At 41.5% G+C, this 13503-nt stretch overlaps 1 protein-coding gene across 3 annotated transcripts in view; it reads right to left on the bottom strand.

Moving 5' to 3' along the window:
• The window catches only part of ETV6 (ETS variant transcription factor 6), a 137427-nt gene that overhangs the window by 15287 nt on the left and 108637 nt on the right, over nucleotides 1-13503 (bottom strand). For all 3 annotated transcript variants that reach the window (XM_054074129.1, XM_054074140.1, XM_054074120.1), the window contains exons 4-5: nucleotides 13294-13428; nucleotides 8079-8621 (exon numbers count right to left, since the gene is read on the bottom strand). In XM_054074129.1, the coding sequence (XP_053930104.1) occupies nucleotides 8079-8621; nucleotides 13294-13428 (678 nt within the window). The remainder of the gene's footprint in view (nucleotides 1-8078; nucleotides 8622-13293; nucleotides 13429-13503) is intronic.

The following is a 13503-nucleotide window of genomic DNA, read 5'->3' as shown; positions in this document are numbered from 1 at the left end:
TTGCAGAAACTGAAATCTGACCTTACCTTCTTGGGGTTACATCTCCACATGTAGACATGGTCAATTTCTAACTTTCTTCCCTCCCTTCCCTCAAGAGAGATGGGCCTCCTTTATATCGGGAGTCTTACCAGTTTAAAGGTGTGCATTTGAATCAACATAAACTGATTTAAGCTTTTGTATTTCACTTCTAATTGATTAGTATTAAAATCAGACTTAAATAAGCCTGTTTTTGAAGAGAATGAAGTCTAGTGTCAACACTACAGTGTATTTTCCTTATTTAACTAAAAGGGTTCAAAGTGCTGCAAGTTTGCTTTGTAGGAGAAAATTCCAGCTACTGACCCAACTCAATATACGATACTCAATATACAACATATGTGTGCAATATACAGGGAAAATAAGATGTATGTTTTCATTAAAAGTGTTTTAACATCGTGCTGACCTCAACAGAGGCTGAGGGTATTCTGAACCCACTTCCCACATCTCTATAGCCACAGCATGTAGATGTACTACATCTGCACGCATGCAGATGTACTGCAGCCACAGCTGCACTACAGTAACAAGAAGGATAAATGTAAATGACTGAGCTTTACCATGGCTTGGTCAGTCCTAAGGCTTCTGAGTGAACCTGAACAAGCCCTGACTGCAACTTCTGCTCCTGTAACTGTGTAACAGGAACAGAGGCAGGCTGTAAAGCAAGACACTTCACAGAAGATGTGCAACTACCTATCAAGCTATTGCTATTCAGCTACTGCTTGAGTGTCATTAGTTAAATTGGCAGGGAAGACACACTTTCATGCTGAAATTAATTGTTAATGCCATGCTAAGACGACTCTCAAGGTTATAATGAAAATTTCTCCTATGAATATGATCTCTATGAGCTTGACTCTCATCTATACTTCAGTCTCTTTAAAGTAGGCTGGCTTTCCACAAGGGGCTTGAAATAGATGTGCCATATACTGCAAATACAAAAGTGTACATGACTGCAAGGGCAAGCGATTAAACAAGACCAGTGACATTATCACTGTCATAGCCAAATGGGAGTGATATGCCATGCCTGCACCAAGATTCTCAGGTTCTTTCAAGGCCCCAATCTGTGTGTATGAGCTGCTGCCCTACAGGAAGGAGGTCAGCTGCCTGGAAAGCAGGCACTGAACCCCTAGCGCTTAACAACTCAATATGCTAAAGTGAAACGCTGTCTTGGTTCACTATAGTTTGCCAGGCTGTAGTTTATAACTGTTCAGCTGTTGAGATTGTCCTGTCACAGTTGCCCCCAAAGTCTGTGCTTCCCAAAAGCCTACCAGTGAGTACTATAAGCTGTCAAATCCTGCTGGGATTATGCCTAACTTCAGTGAAGACAGCCTTGGCAGTCTCAGGCATGTATACAGATAGGCACCTATAGCATTAGCAATGACAGCTGGTGTCTTAAAAAACTGCAATACCTCTAAGGAAGCACACAACAAAAGCTACATCTCTACAGCTTGGATGTCAGCACTCATCCTCAGAGATTCCAGAGCAATAATGTTACATTATATAATAATATATAATAACATTATATAATAATACATACTAAAACATTATCCCAGAGCAGTAATTTTCAGTTTACATAAGAATTCACCAAGGTGAAGCTCATAATGCAGCTTGGGAAGGGGGGCATAGTAATGAATGCAGCAATGCACATCATTGGATGGACAGTTAAGCTTGAGGGCTGGTGTACACAGAGAACCTAACTAGCGTGGTCTTTTCTTAACCTGAAGTACCACAGCAGCTGTTAGGTATTAAGTCCCTTTTCTCCTACAAGAAGGTTTCTACTTGCAAAGCAGTGTTGTCTTTCTGGAATGAAGTCACCTGCGAACCACCAAATGATTATATGAGGAAATTAGGTTAATACTAACACTCACTGGGCTCACTGCCTTACACATGTAGACAGTTCATACCTCCCCCAAAATGACCAGAAATACCGATTTGGGTTCAAGAATCCAGGTTGTTGTTTCATTAGCACATAAGCACAATTGGGCAGGTTTTGCTTTTGCTTAGAGGATGTGACTGCAGCACCAACGCACAAGTGACTGTTTCACAGAAACATAACAACTAGCTTTAAATACTTCAACAGACGAAAGCAGTGGCAGAGAGCTGGGGCACAAGTTACATACCCAGAATCTCCAGTGTATAGCTAGGTCGAGTTGCTGTCATGATGAGATGTCTAGTGAAGAACAAAACCAGGGAAAAAACAAGACAGACCAGCAGTCCTGAGTATTGGTTGTTCCAATTTTAAATTGGATAATATATATTTTTAATAAATTGGAACCTGTAAATGTGAGGCATTATAGCACAACAAAAGGCATTACTAGCCTAGAGAATCTGAAACTCAGTTTTTAGAGGGACTTGTCAGATAGTGTCTACTGATACACTGCAATGTGTAATTTTATTCTGCTGTACCATTTAGCCCTCTTTTTGCAACTCTGCTTCTGATCTTTGTTGAAGCTCTTGAAAACAACTTTCACCTTTGCGTGCATTTCCTTTCTTTATATTCACCTCGTCTCTCTCGATAGTAAACTCTTTGGGGCAGGGACTGTAGCACAACAGAACCTAGACATAATACTGTATTGGAAATACTAAAAATCAATGGAAGAGAAAGCTGCATTCTTTCTGCGAGGGCTAACGGTATTAGCTGCTGCAAAACTTTTAACTCTTAAGTTATACTTAGTTGTTGTTTTTTACCCCCATTACTATAGAGGCATAACTCTTCTTTTACTCTTTTTCCACCCTTCCTCCCCACCACCCAGCCTATACCATCACATGGTAACTGTGTCTGTACAGTTACTTTGTACAGAAAGGAAAATAATGTGGTGTAACTGCATTTTCACAAAGGATTTTGCTGGCATATTAGTTACAAAAAAAGACCATCCTATAACTTGACACAGTCATAAATGTCACATTGATACATATGGAGCAAATGCAGGCACTGGGGCTCTGGGGACAAGTTGAGGAGACGCTGATGACCAAGGTGCTGTGTTTTGAAGTGTGGTGACTTATGTTTAAGCTCTAAATGCCTAGTGTTAGGAATCTAATAGCTGGATCAGCTGACTTCATTTTTTCCTTTCAAAGAAGCTTTCCAGCTCAATTCCAAAGTAAAAAATTAAGTATCAGTTGATTAGCAGCTTTTTTAAGCACTACATTTGTGAAAGGACTCACTCAACTAACTCCTCCTGTCTTTTCCCCTCCCATTCAAGTTTATGAGAAGTGATTAAGTTTTTCAAACAGAGGGAGAGGAAAATCCCTTGTATTGTTTCCTCTCCAACCTCTCTCCCTACAAGAACCAAGTGAAGTACTTACAGATCTTTGGGGTGAAAGACCTCCTTATAGCCTACGCCCATCATAATGGGGTGTTCCGTAGATTTTAGTAGAATGTGAGCCATTCATAGCTGATGCACTTGTAATGGGGAACTGCATTTTCAGTTTCGGCCATCAGCTTATTTTTATTGAGACATTGCTCACGTCTCACTACAAACCTGCAGGGTTCATGCTACGCCTCTGTACTCCCTGGATGTGTGGCACACCAAAGGGCTGAGGCAAGTCAAAAGCAAAGCTGGAGGTATCTCTTTCATGACTTCAGCAGGGTAAGAATCTCGCCTGTCCTCATTCCAGCAGCAGCCAATAGTTTTATGGGCCAAACCAATACAGTGGTAGACAATATGTTTCTGAACGGTTTGATCATTACCTGGCTTTTCCTCAGATACCTAAAGGGGAAGAAACAAATCTGGCAGCTCATAAAATCAAATACAGCCCAGCTGCTAAGGTAACCCAGCTGCTAAGAACAACATACAAAAACAGGCAAAAGATTCAACTGCCTTTCAGTTTTTGCCCCCCTGCCAAACGCAGAGCATAATCAAAAGCAATAGGCAGGGTGGGGCTTTGTGGAGAAACAGCAATGCTCATCCTTCTAAGCTGTGTGTACGAATGGGGTAGGTCTGCCTCAGGCACGTACAGAATGAACCTGGACCGGGTTTTATTGGGTCCTGGCTGCAACAGGACAGTGAGCCCTTGGGAGGAGTTCAGCTGCCCCTACCACTGCTCCTGGCACCTTGCCTTTCACACCCGTGCAGTCATTTGGTTAACATTCGAGCAAAGGGGTAGTACAAACTGCATCCCAAAGTTTCTGTGCTAGGGGTTGCTGTGGATTACTGAACAAGCCTTTCAATCCCAGAGAGCTAGTACAGAAAAAGACATTGGGAGCTGGAAACCTCAGGAATCTGCTCAGCAGCATGTTTCCCCTCACAAGAAACAAGTTTTAAGTGACTGAATCAAAAGTGAGATAAATATGAGCATGTCATCAGATTAACTTGCATGTTTCTACACCAATTTCTGTGTGATGAAAGTTACGATGAAACTAACCCTGTTGTAGTCGGACAATCCTGTAACTGCCTCTTGCAGGGACTCCTTTATCTTCCTTCAAGTATCTCATAGGTTTCTGGAGAGATCTAATATGTCACTCCCCATTTTCCTGCATGCTAACAAGCTGAGATGGATATGATATCTGAAAAAAGGACATTTTTTACACCTAAATGTGGTGAAAACCTGCCCTCATTGAAGTCAACAGCAGAGCTCCCAAGGAAAGACATAAGGAAAGAACTCCAGGAGGGCTGCAGGGAGGGTTTCTGGTGGCTGTGGTTCCACCAGGACTGCAGTGCATGCCTCAGCCATGACACACTACTGCCAATGCAATAACACCTGCCTCTCTTTGTACTTCAGCGAAGCACCTTTCATGAGATACCAAAGTCCTAAAATGTCTGATAACAAAACCTCCCAGTCAGAGTTGTACAGGGTGTGGAATTTCCATTCTGCAGAATAGGTAATTTCAGGTGCCTCTTGTCTGAAACTGCAACAGTGATTTCTCCAGTGGAGAAAATTGTCCATTACCTTGCTTTTCTAAACTCCCCTTCTGAGGTATTTTTAATATTTTAAGTGCTGTTGTAGCTAGATTACTATTGATGCCTGCGTTAGTTGGCTTAACCCTTGTCTGGTGTATTTATAGGGGACGCAAGTCTACCTTTGGATCATCCCAACACAATGACCCATAGTCCTGACAAAATTACAGAAAGAATCATGTATACTGCTGAGAAGATAGCAAAACATTATCTTTAAAATCAACTCTAGACATTGATGAATAATATACAGGACCTTAATGAGTAACATAAACATACTTCATGCCTTTTGCTTTGCTAGACAAGTGTAATATGGCCTTAGAGGAAGAGACTAAGACCTTCAACTTGAAATTCTTCGCTGTAAAAGAGAAAGTGCTTTGCCAGTAAAATTAATATTTTGAGAAACAATATTACATGAAAAGGTAGGAAAGATTAGTCAGCCAGTGAGTAGAGGTCATTATTTTGTCTGACAGGAAGTCCAGAGCTCTATTGATCGACCTCCTGAAAACAGAGTGTTTGTGGATAGCAGCAAGTGAAAACATTGTTTTTTTTCTCAGCACAAATTAATTGCATGCTGTATTTAAAAACAGACTCACCCTACAAGTAAACAGGTTTATGAGGCTGTAAGTGCAGGAAGAATTCCTTTTACAATTTAAAATATCTGCTCTGGGAACAGTACATGTTTTGGAGCTCAGCCCAATGTTTCAGTTAGCAGCCCACAGGGCTTCCCTGATAGCTGCTCTTCATTGCTATCTCCCCTGAAAATCACCTGCACTCAAATGGTTAAACCAATAGAAAGTCCCAGTTCTCTTCTCACCAGTGTAAACAGATAAGTACTTGGCTCTGGCACTGGACTATTGGTAAATCTTTTAATTACCCAACCAATCAGTCTTCCTCATCGATAAAATGGAAACAATGCCAGTGATTTTTAAAAAGCTCTTTTTAACAATACATCTGCACTGATGTGCATTTGCAGTTTAAAAGCCGTGTGTTATAACTGACATGGGCTCTCTCAAACCAAAGTGGTGAGCGATGGTTGGTCAAAAGCCTCCATGTTAACTATAGAAGTGTCAGTGAAGATAAGGACTCTAAGGTGGAAAAGAGATCTATGCTGACATAAAAAAGAAATGCTCTCATAGTGAAATCTCCTATGGCAAGAGTTCTAAAGTAAAGGTTGTGAGATGGGGGGTCGCAGGTAGAAAAGTATGTACTTTCTTTCTGGGGCGCCTAAGTGTGCTGCCATTGAATTCAACAGCACCCATAAAGTTGACTTCAGGTATGAAACATGGGCTATTCTACATTTTTGGTAGTAACCTCAGTTTTGCCACCTATAAATTGACTGTGAGCCCTTCACAAGGTCCACCTACAGTTCAGGAACCATCACTATTTAACTAGAATAGCACTAGCTCATGCCTGTAAAGCAAGGGTGGCTCACTGGCATTTAAAGGACATGCGGTACTGATGGAAGTACCCTGGCAAATTTACCAGCAGAAATCTAAGATGCTAGCAACTGCCAGCTATGTAATCCCCAGCCTTTGGCCATAAAGCGCTGCCCTTGTCTGAACTGAATGCTTGAGTACATCTTAGGTCTTTTTGGCACGAAATACTTCACCGGCTCTTTTTAAGACATGCCACCCATAATGGTGGTTCTAAACAAAACCAGGAGACTGACAATGAAAGCAGCTATGCACATAAATAGAGCCTGTGTGTAACACTTTCAACTGCTACACGTATTTGCCAAGCAACTGTGTTAGGCCCAAATATCCATGGGCTTGGGCTCTGTTGCCCTGCAAACAATATAAGGACGGAAAGGACGTAGTTACAGGGCTGGCGTCATTGGACTCAGTGCACAACATGCAGAAACCAAAGATTCCCAATGATGTAAGGCATCTCCTCAGTTTAAAATAAAAAATTACACCACTACCAGCTTTGCAGATTTTTTTTTTGAATTTAGGCTTCATTCTTCGAGAATATTTCCTTCTGAAAAATAACAACTAACAATCCCCCCCATCTTCCAATAGTACTTTATGGAAAGGAAATCCACAGTGATGCCACCAGTAGGGTATCCTCTCTGCCATAGCAGTAAGGATAAATTTTAACTTGCTGAGAATAGAGTGGCTAAGGAGAGAGCCAAATGTCAGCCAGGCAAAAATGTCAAAAGATTAATTTCTTTAACCCATATCTCTATTATGTGAAAGGATTACAGCCCTTGTTGTGCTTGCTGTTTTTCTAGAAGGCAAGATATGCATGTACCTTTTTGAATTTAAAATGGTAGGTCTTAAGAAAAGAGAAAATCTTCCTCATTAAAGTTAAGGCAGCAAAACATCTGTAACAAATTTAAGGCATGTAAGGACAAAAAATTTAAAACTGTACCACTGTGGACATGTGCAATACCCCACAGGAGCTGGGTATCTACATTAGCTTGCTGCTGAAGATAAATGCAGGGAATGTTTTTTGGGTGTGGTATGTATTTACATCTCTCAAAAGGAATTGGTTACTGGGGCATTTAGCATATTTCTGAAGTGGTTGGATTCCCCTTCCCCCTCTCTCTATCTACTTACAGTTCCCTTTCAAGTACAAAAAACATTTTCTGTAACCTCAGCTTCCTGATTCAGCCGTTGTGATGTCAGTTATTTACGATAACAAAAGTGAGACAATGCCTGTGGTTTGCATGGGACAAAGGCAACCTTCTTTCTGTAAAACGGGACAATTGTAGTGAGAGCAGCACAGGAAGGCTATGAAGTAGGACCCCAAGATATTTCATTACTTCCTCCATCTCCATAACAGTGGGTTTGATGCTGCATTATCCCAAAGGCCACTGACAGGGTTTTTTTCTTTCCACAGGACTGGTAGCCTGGGAAACAAATGGTTTGCTAGTGGACAGGGAGGTAGTGAAAGTCAGGACACAAATGTTTCAATACCAATTACGCTCTATGTAGTCACAAGCAAGTCACTCTGCACCTTTGCTTACCTGACATGAAACTGGCTTAATCATATTTAACTGTCTAAACCACAGATGTGGTGAAACTTGCAGAATGACAGTAAACTCTTGAGTTCACTGAGTAGCAAAAAGGAATGAGAAGCACTTAATATATAGGATGGTTACTTATGAATGAGGAACATCAACTTCGGTGTAGCCTGGAGTATGTTGCTTACCTGCTATTCTTCCAATTGGCATTGCATGGTCCTCCGGAGGGGATACAGACACCATGATGTGGTTCATATAAGCTAACTCTTCTCGGTGGGACAGGTTGATTGGCTTTACCTCCCTGTGCAGTCCATCCTCAGACAACCTTGGTGGTTTGAAATCGGAGTGCCTGGGGTTCAGTATCAAAGGATGCATGATAGGGCTGGGCATCAGCTGGATGACCCTGGTGTTCTCCTGGCGAGGGCTGGAGGGCTTCTGGAGCACCTCAGAAGGAGGTGGGCAGTGGTTGTTTTCTACTGGGGACACTGAGAGAGGATAGGACTCCTGGTGGTTGTTCTCTTGCTGATGCCTTGTCCCTGACACCCTGTCAGCTGGGGATAGGCGACGGATAGTGTTGTCCATAGGGGACTTCAATGGCCGCTGATCAGGATCCGGCGATGGACGGTGGTTGTTGGTGATGGGTGATCTAGAACGATGCAACAGTTCAATGGTTGGGGGGTTGTGGTGGACTGTTTCTGTCGATTGTCTTGAAGGTCTCTGGACAAAGCTATCTGTGGAGAAAAAGGAAAACAGATTGTCTATACTGTGATCAAGATGTACTGCTAGGTGGGCTGCTGCTGTCAGCTTGGAAATGTTTTTATTTGTCATACCTACAGATGCCCAGAAAAATGCCACATAAATGCAGGTAGTTATTACTACACAGAATGAAATAAGTATCATGAAAGCAATCTCCCTCCACCACCATGTAACGGTAGTTGCTGGGGAAACATGTTAAGAGAAATCCCATTTTGAGAAGCTGTCTGGAACACACATGAAGAAAGCAAGGTCTGATTCAGTTGTACTAACTGTTTCTGAGCAAATGCTTTGCAATTTCACTCCTGCCATTCATGTCTCTACATGCAGTTTCTGCTACTGTACCATGATGAGCACTGCAAGGTAGAGGGAAGAGATAAAATAGGGAAAATGTCTTGAGGAAAATATTGGGTAGTAAGTTTCAGATGGTAGAGGCTTGGGTCAAGGTAGAAAGTATCTTAGTCTGAAAACTAAGTGACTGGGTGATCTAAAAAAACCCACTGGTAGAAAGCTCTTTGTGAAACACCAGCTGAATTTTATCCCTGCCTTAATTTTAAGAGCATGTAACATCTTGATAAGGATATTTTCACCTCATTTTATTTAGTCTGTGCTGACTACTGATGAGCTGCCTCATATAAGCACTTACATTTCTTCATCAGGAGGACTTCTAGCATTACTTTTGCATGAGCATACTTCCCCAGCTGTAGGGGGGAGACAAATAATGGCTCTAGATCTTTACATACTAACAACCCCCTCACAAAATTAAATGCTTCACATAAATAGTGCAAACTTTCAGCTTAGCTGAGGCCATGAATTTTGACATGGGAAATTACTGACACAGAGGAAAATACCACTAGAGCACAGTGACTAACAGGTTTTTATCTGAAAAAACAATATCAAATTTCAGTGCTGTTTGTGGAAAGGCATGGATGACAAGAGAAGGAAACTGCTGGGTATTTCTCAACAACTGAAACAAGTAGCTGCCTATTTGTTGCTCCCTATTAGTTCACTCTGTTTGCTCTGACTCTTTTTAATGACTCTCTTGCTGTCTTGTCAATGCAGTGATACTCAGTGAACACTCTGTTGAGGTGAAGACTCAGGGGCTCCAACTTCCCTGGAACCCATCAGGAGAGGGATCAGCACTTACCCAGGGAAAGGCCTGAAGAGGAAAAGCTCTAGTCCTGAGAAAATGTAGTACCAGCCAGTAACACAGCACCAACCCTTTTGCCTCCTCAAAGGGCTGTTCTCTTACAGAAGGATGCTAAAGTCTAAAGGAAAACCTGAAATTCTACACAGAAACTACATGGATACAGAACATTTACTTCATACACTTGGGGTCCCAGATGAGAAAAATGAACTCGTAGAGCTATTTAAGGTACTCACAATGAAACAGCTGGAGGACATGAAACTCCAGAGCTATATATTGTGCTTGTTTAAATCCAAACAGTTTTAAATACGATGTGGCCAGCTAATGTGGAATAGCCCAAACAACGCAAAGATCAAAGAAGAATTAATTTACAACTGTACCTACCACTGTTGCTGTCTCTCCTTAAAGTCTCTTTTCTTGCCACTATAGAGGGAAAACCACGCCCCCAATTTTACTCAGTGTCCTATCTTCTACAGACCATCCACCTCCACCACTGTACATTCAAATGCACTGTGCTCATTCTTGGCCTGTAAATACACACCAGTATACTGTATGGTTTGTCCTACCTATTTTACGTGCCTTGGCTGTGGCGAACAGCTATCTTGAAAGCAGAAATAAATGCCTTGGTGTGCTTTCCACAGCAAACAAGTTGACTCCGACAAGCTATAAACAGCAGCAGACCTACGTGTCTTCTCCTAAATCACAGTAGTCCTGGACCAGGACAAGGTAGAGAGAAGGCACGGACCAAGGGACTCTTTAAAAAGCAGTGAAAAGGAAAACCACAAATGGATACACACTAGTGTTCACTTTCCTCCAAGATCTTTCTCTTTAATACTTAAATAAAGAGTTCCCTCATGGCCGAAGTTGCTATTTACCATAGAACAATGCAAACTCATCTCCAAGCAGTTTCACTGCCATGAACCCTGAACAGAATAAAATCCTCATTCCATGGCACATCTGGTGACTGTAAGCTGAGCACAGGTGATACATAATTTCCTGTAGGAATAGATGCATCAATCTGGCTCTTCATTCTAAGTGACCAACACACTTTCCTTGAAAGGGAATTCAGCTCCCAGGAAAACTGCTGACCTATCTGATCCATATAGGAATGGGTGGGGCCACTCTCACTCTTGGAGTGAACGATTGCTGGCATGACAATCCCAGAAATTGGCACTCTTTGCTTACCCATAAAAGAACTGCAGGGAATGACAACGTAAGCTTCCTGTAAGGCACCCCATCAAATGAATCAGTGCTGCGTCAGAAGGATCACTGGAGATGTAGGTAATTCACTTGCCATTGCTCATCCCTCTGCAGGGACAGAGACCAATGCCCACAGAGCAGATTTCAAGCCAATGCCAATGCATCTTGGAGATACCCCAAACTGCTGTCAACTGATTCCAAACAGTTAAACACACTTTGCTTAAGCTTGTAAAAAGCTGCTAGATGTAAACGTTGTTCTCATCTGATTCTGGATCAACTAACTTAAAATGAAAGCATTTAGAAGCAGGATGATAAATGTATAATCTATTAGGAAATGGAAAAAGATCACTGGAGTAAGAAGGGATTCTAAAAAAATCCATCAAGTTTAACCACTCAAAATCGTGCCAAAGCAACACTTGGCCCCTCTGTTACAGCTTGTGAGTTAGGCAGGATTAAGTTCTGCTTCTCACTTTCATCCTCCTTTTTTCCTAAGCTGCATTCTGCTGAGGGAAAATGGTAAACTTAATTGTGCTAGTTTCTCCCAAGTGACTCTGTGGAACAGGAAGAAGACAGAATCAATGTCAAAATACATAAATAAATAAATTCATCTGCGTATAAATTCTTGATATAAAGATCTTCTGATTGCTCAGTCCAGCAGCATCCAAACTATAGTTTCTTTTGCTTGTTCTGAATTCTTTCTCACAGCAAAACAAGAACTAATTTTTGTCATAAAGAAAAGTTTTAACTAATAGCGCAGAGTGGTACTATTAGTAGCCAGAGAACCACCAGGAAGAAACCAGAGTTGTTTCTTAATCACCATGTGCTCTAACAGAAGTAGGACTAAATTGCCAAGGGTTTAAGTTTTAAGTGACACAAATGAAAGGCCAAGTCAACATGCCTGTGAAATCCTCTCCAGAGTGAAAGTTGCTCCATTTCTTTAATGTAGGAGTGTTTGAGAGGGCAGCTAGTATTTCTGTTTGAAATTTAGAAAGGGAACAATTGTGGGTGCGTGAATGCCAATCTTCAGGAAAAAATGGAGATTTTTATAATGGTCTCTGGAAAGTGCCTGTCTTGATTTACTAGGTGACTGTCCTTCACACAACTCTGCCATTTCAACCTCATCCTGACCTGCAGCACTCTCTTCTAATCTGAAATATTTACACAGCTGTGTGGAAACACTTTGGAGTGTCCTTATCCCACCTGCTGTGGTCCTGCTCTTGGCTTAGTCTCACAGTTTTGCTGGTGCCATTTGATTCTGTCTTGCTGTGGCTGGGCAACTTGCACAGGTCTGACAGTAACTCTAAACCTATTCTTGTGATCCTACATTGAATCTTGAAATAATTTGTGCATCTCTTCTCCAGCAAGCAGAGACTACGGTGATGTTTTAACTCACTTCTGTTCTCTTCTCCTGTTTACTTTAGGAAGGAATAACACTACTTTTCTCTAGAGTTTTTTTTTAAATTGAGGAAGTGAATTCTGCCTGATGCTTTCACAGAAAGGAGCTTTTAAAAGGCTTAGGCTTTATATTTTTCTGTTATCAGACAAAACTAAAAAGTACTTCAGTATGTATATTTTTAAAGAAAATGAACTCTCTATTTTCCACTGAAAAAAGCACAGTTACCTTTTGATCTGTACTAATAATGAGTAGAAGAGGCCCAAATCTGCAATTCCACAAACATATCTACTATTTCTTCACCACCCTGACAGGCATGGGATGTGTGGGCACTACTAGAAGGCTAACTAATAACTCAGTAAAGTAATTCTGATAGTAAAAATGAGAGGAAACCTGCAGAAAAAGCCTTCTCTCAATATGAACTGCTCAAAAGCTGAGCAACAACATGGGGTCAGTCCTAGGCCCTCTGGCACGATACAAAGACGGACTGTCACTTGAAGTAATTTTGAGTTAGATGTTCCTTCCTGAGGCTGCCTTCTCCCTTGCTCTGCAACCAGCGGCGCCTAATTGTAACTCCAAGGTACTAAAAGTCCATGAAAAGTCTTCATCTACCTAACTGTGAGTGAGAAAAAATGAATCAATGGGGTCAATAAAACTTTCTGGTATTTTTTTAACCTGCACCTGGTGTAGCTTTTAAGCAGGCTTTGTAAGCAGGACAAAATAATAGAAGATAAATGGAGAATGGACAGTTGATTCCCTAGACCAGCTGATTGTCCTTAAGCTATGGAGACAAATGGAGGAGAGTAGCTTTTTTTAAGTAACTTTGGAGCAAGAAAATGACAGAATTCCTCACAGCCTTACCCTACTCGCCTCTATAATGGCAGCTCCCTTAAGAATAAGACAGAGTTACCTTCATCATTATTATGGTGTAATATGACCTCTGGCTGAGCATGGATAGAGTTCCCAGGGTGGAAGAAAGGTGTGAAGAGCATACGAGTTTTCCGTTGCTTCAGGATATGCTGAAGGAGTTCGTACAAAACATCACCTGAAAGACAAACAGCAGGAAAAAGGAAATGAAAACCTACATACTGCTGAGAAGACTCATTTAGCCATCAGATGC

The sequence above is a fragment of the Cuculus canorus genome, chromosome 1 (genome assembly GCF_017976375.1).
Source record: "Cuculus canorus isolate bCucCan1 chromosome 1, bCucCan1.pri, whole genome shotgun sequence".
In the NCBI taxonomy this organism is placed as follows: Eukaryota; Metazoa; Chordata; class Aves; order Cuculiformes; family Cuculidae; genus Cuculus; species Cuculus canorus.
The sequence above is the reverse complement of the archived record's forward strand: the minus strand, read 5'-3'. Positions and strand labels throughout refer to the sequence as shown.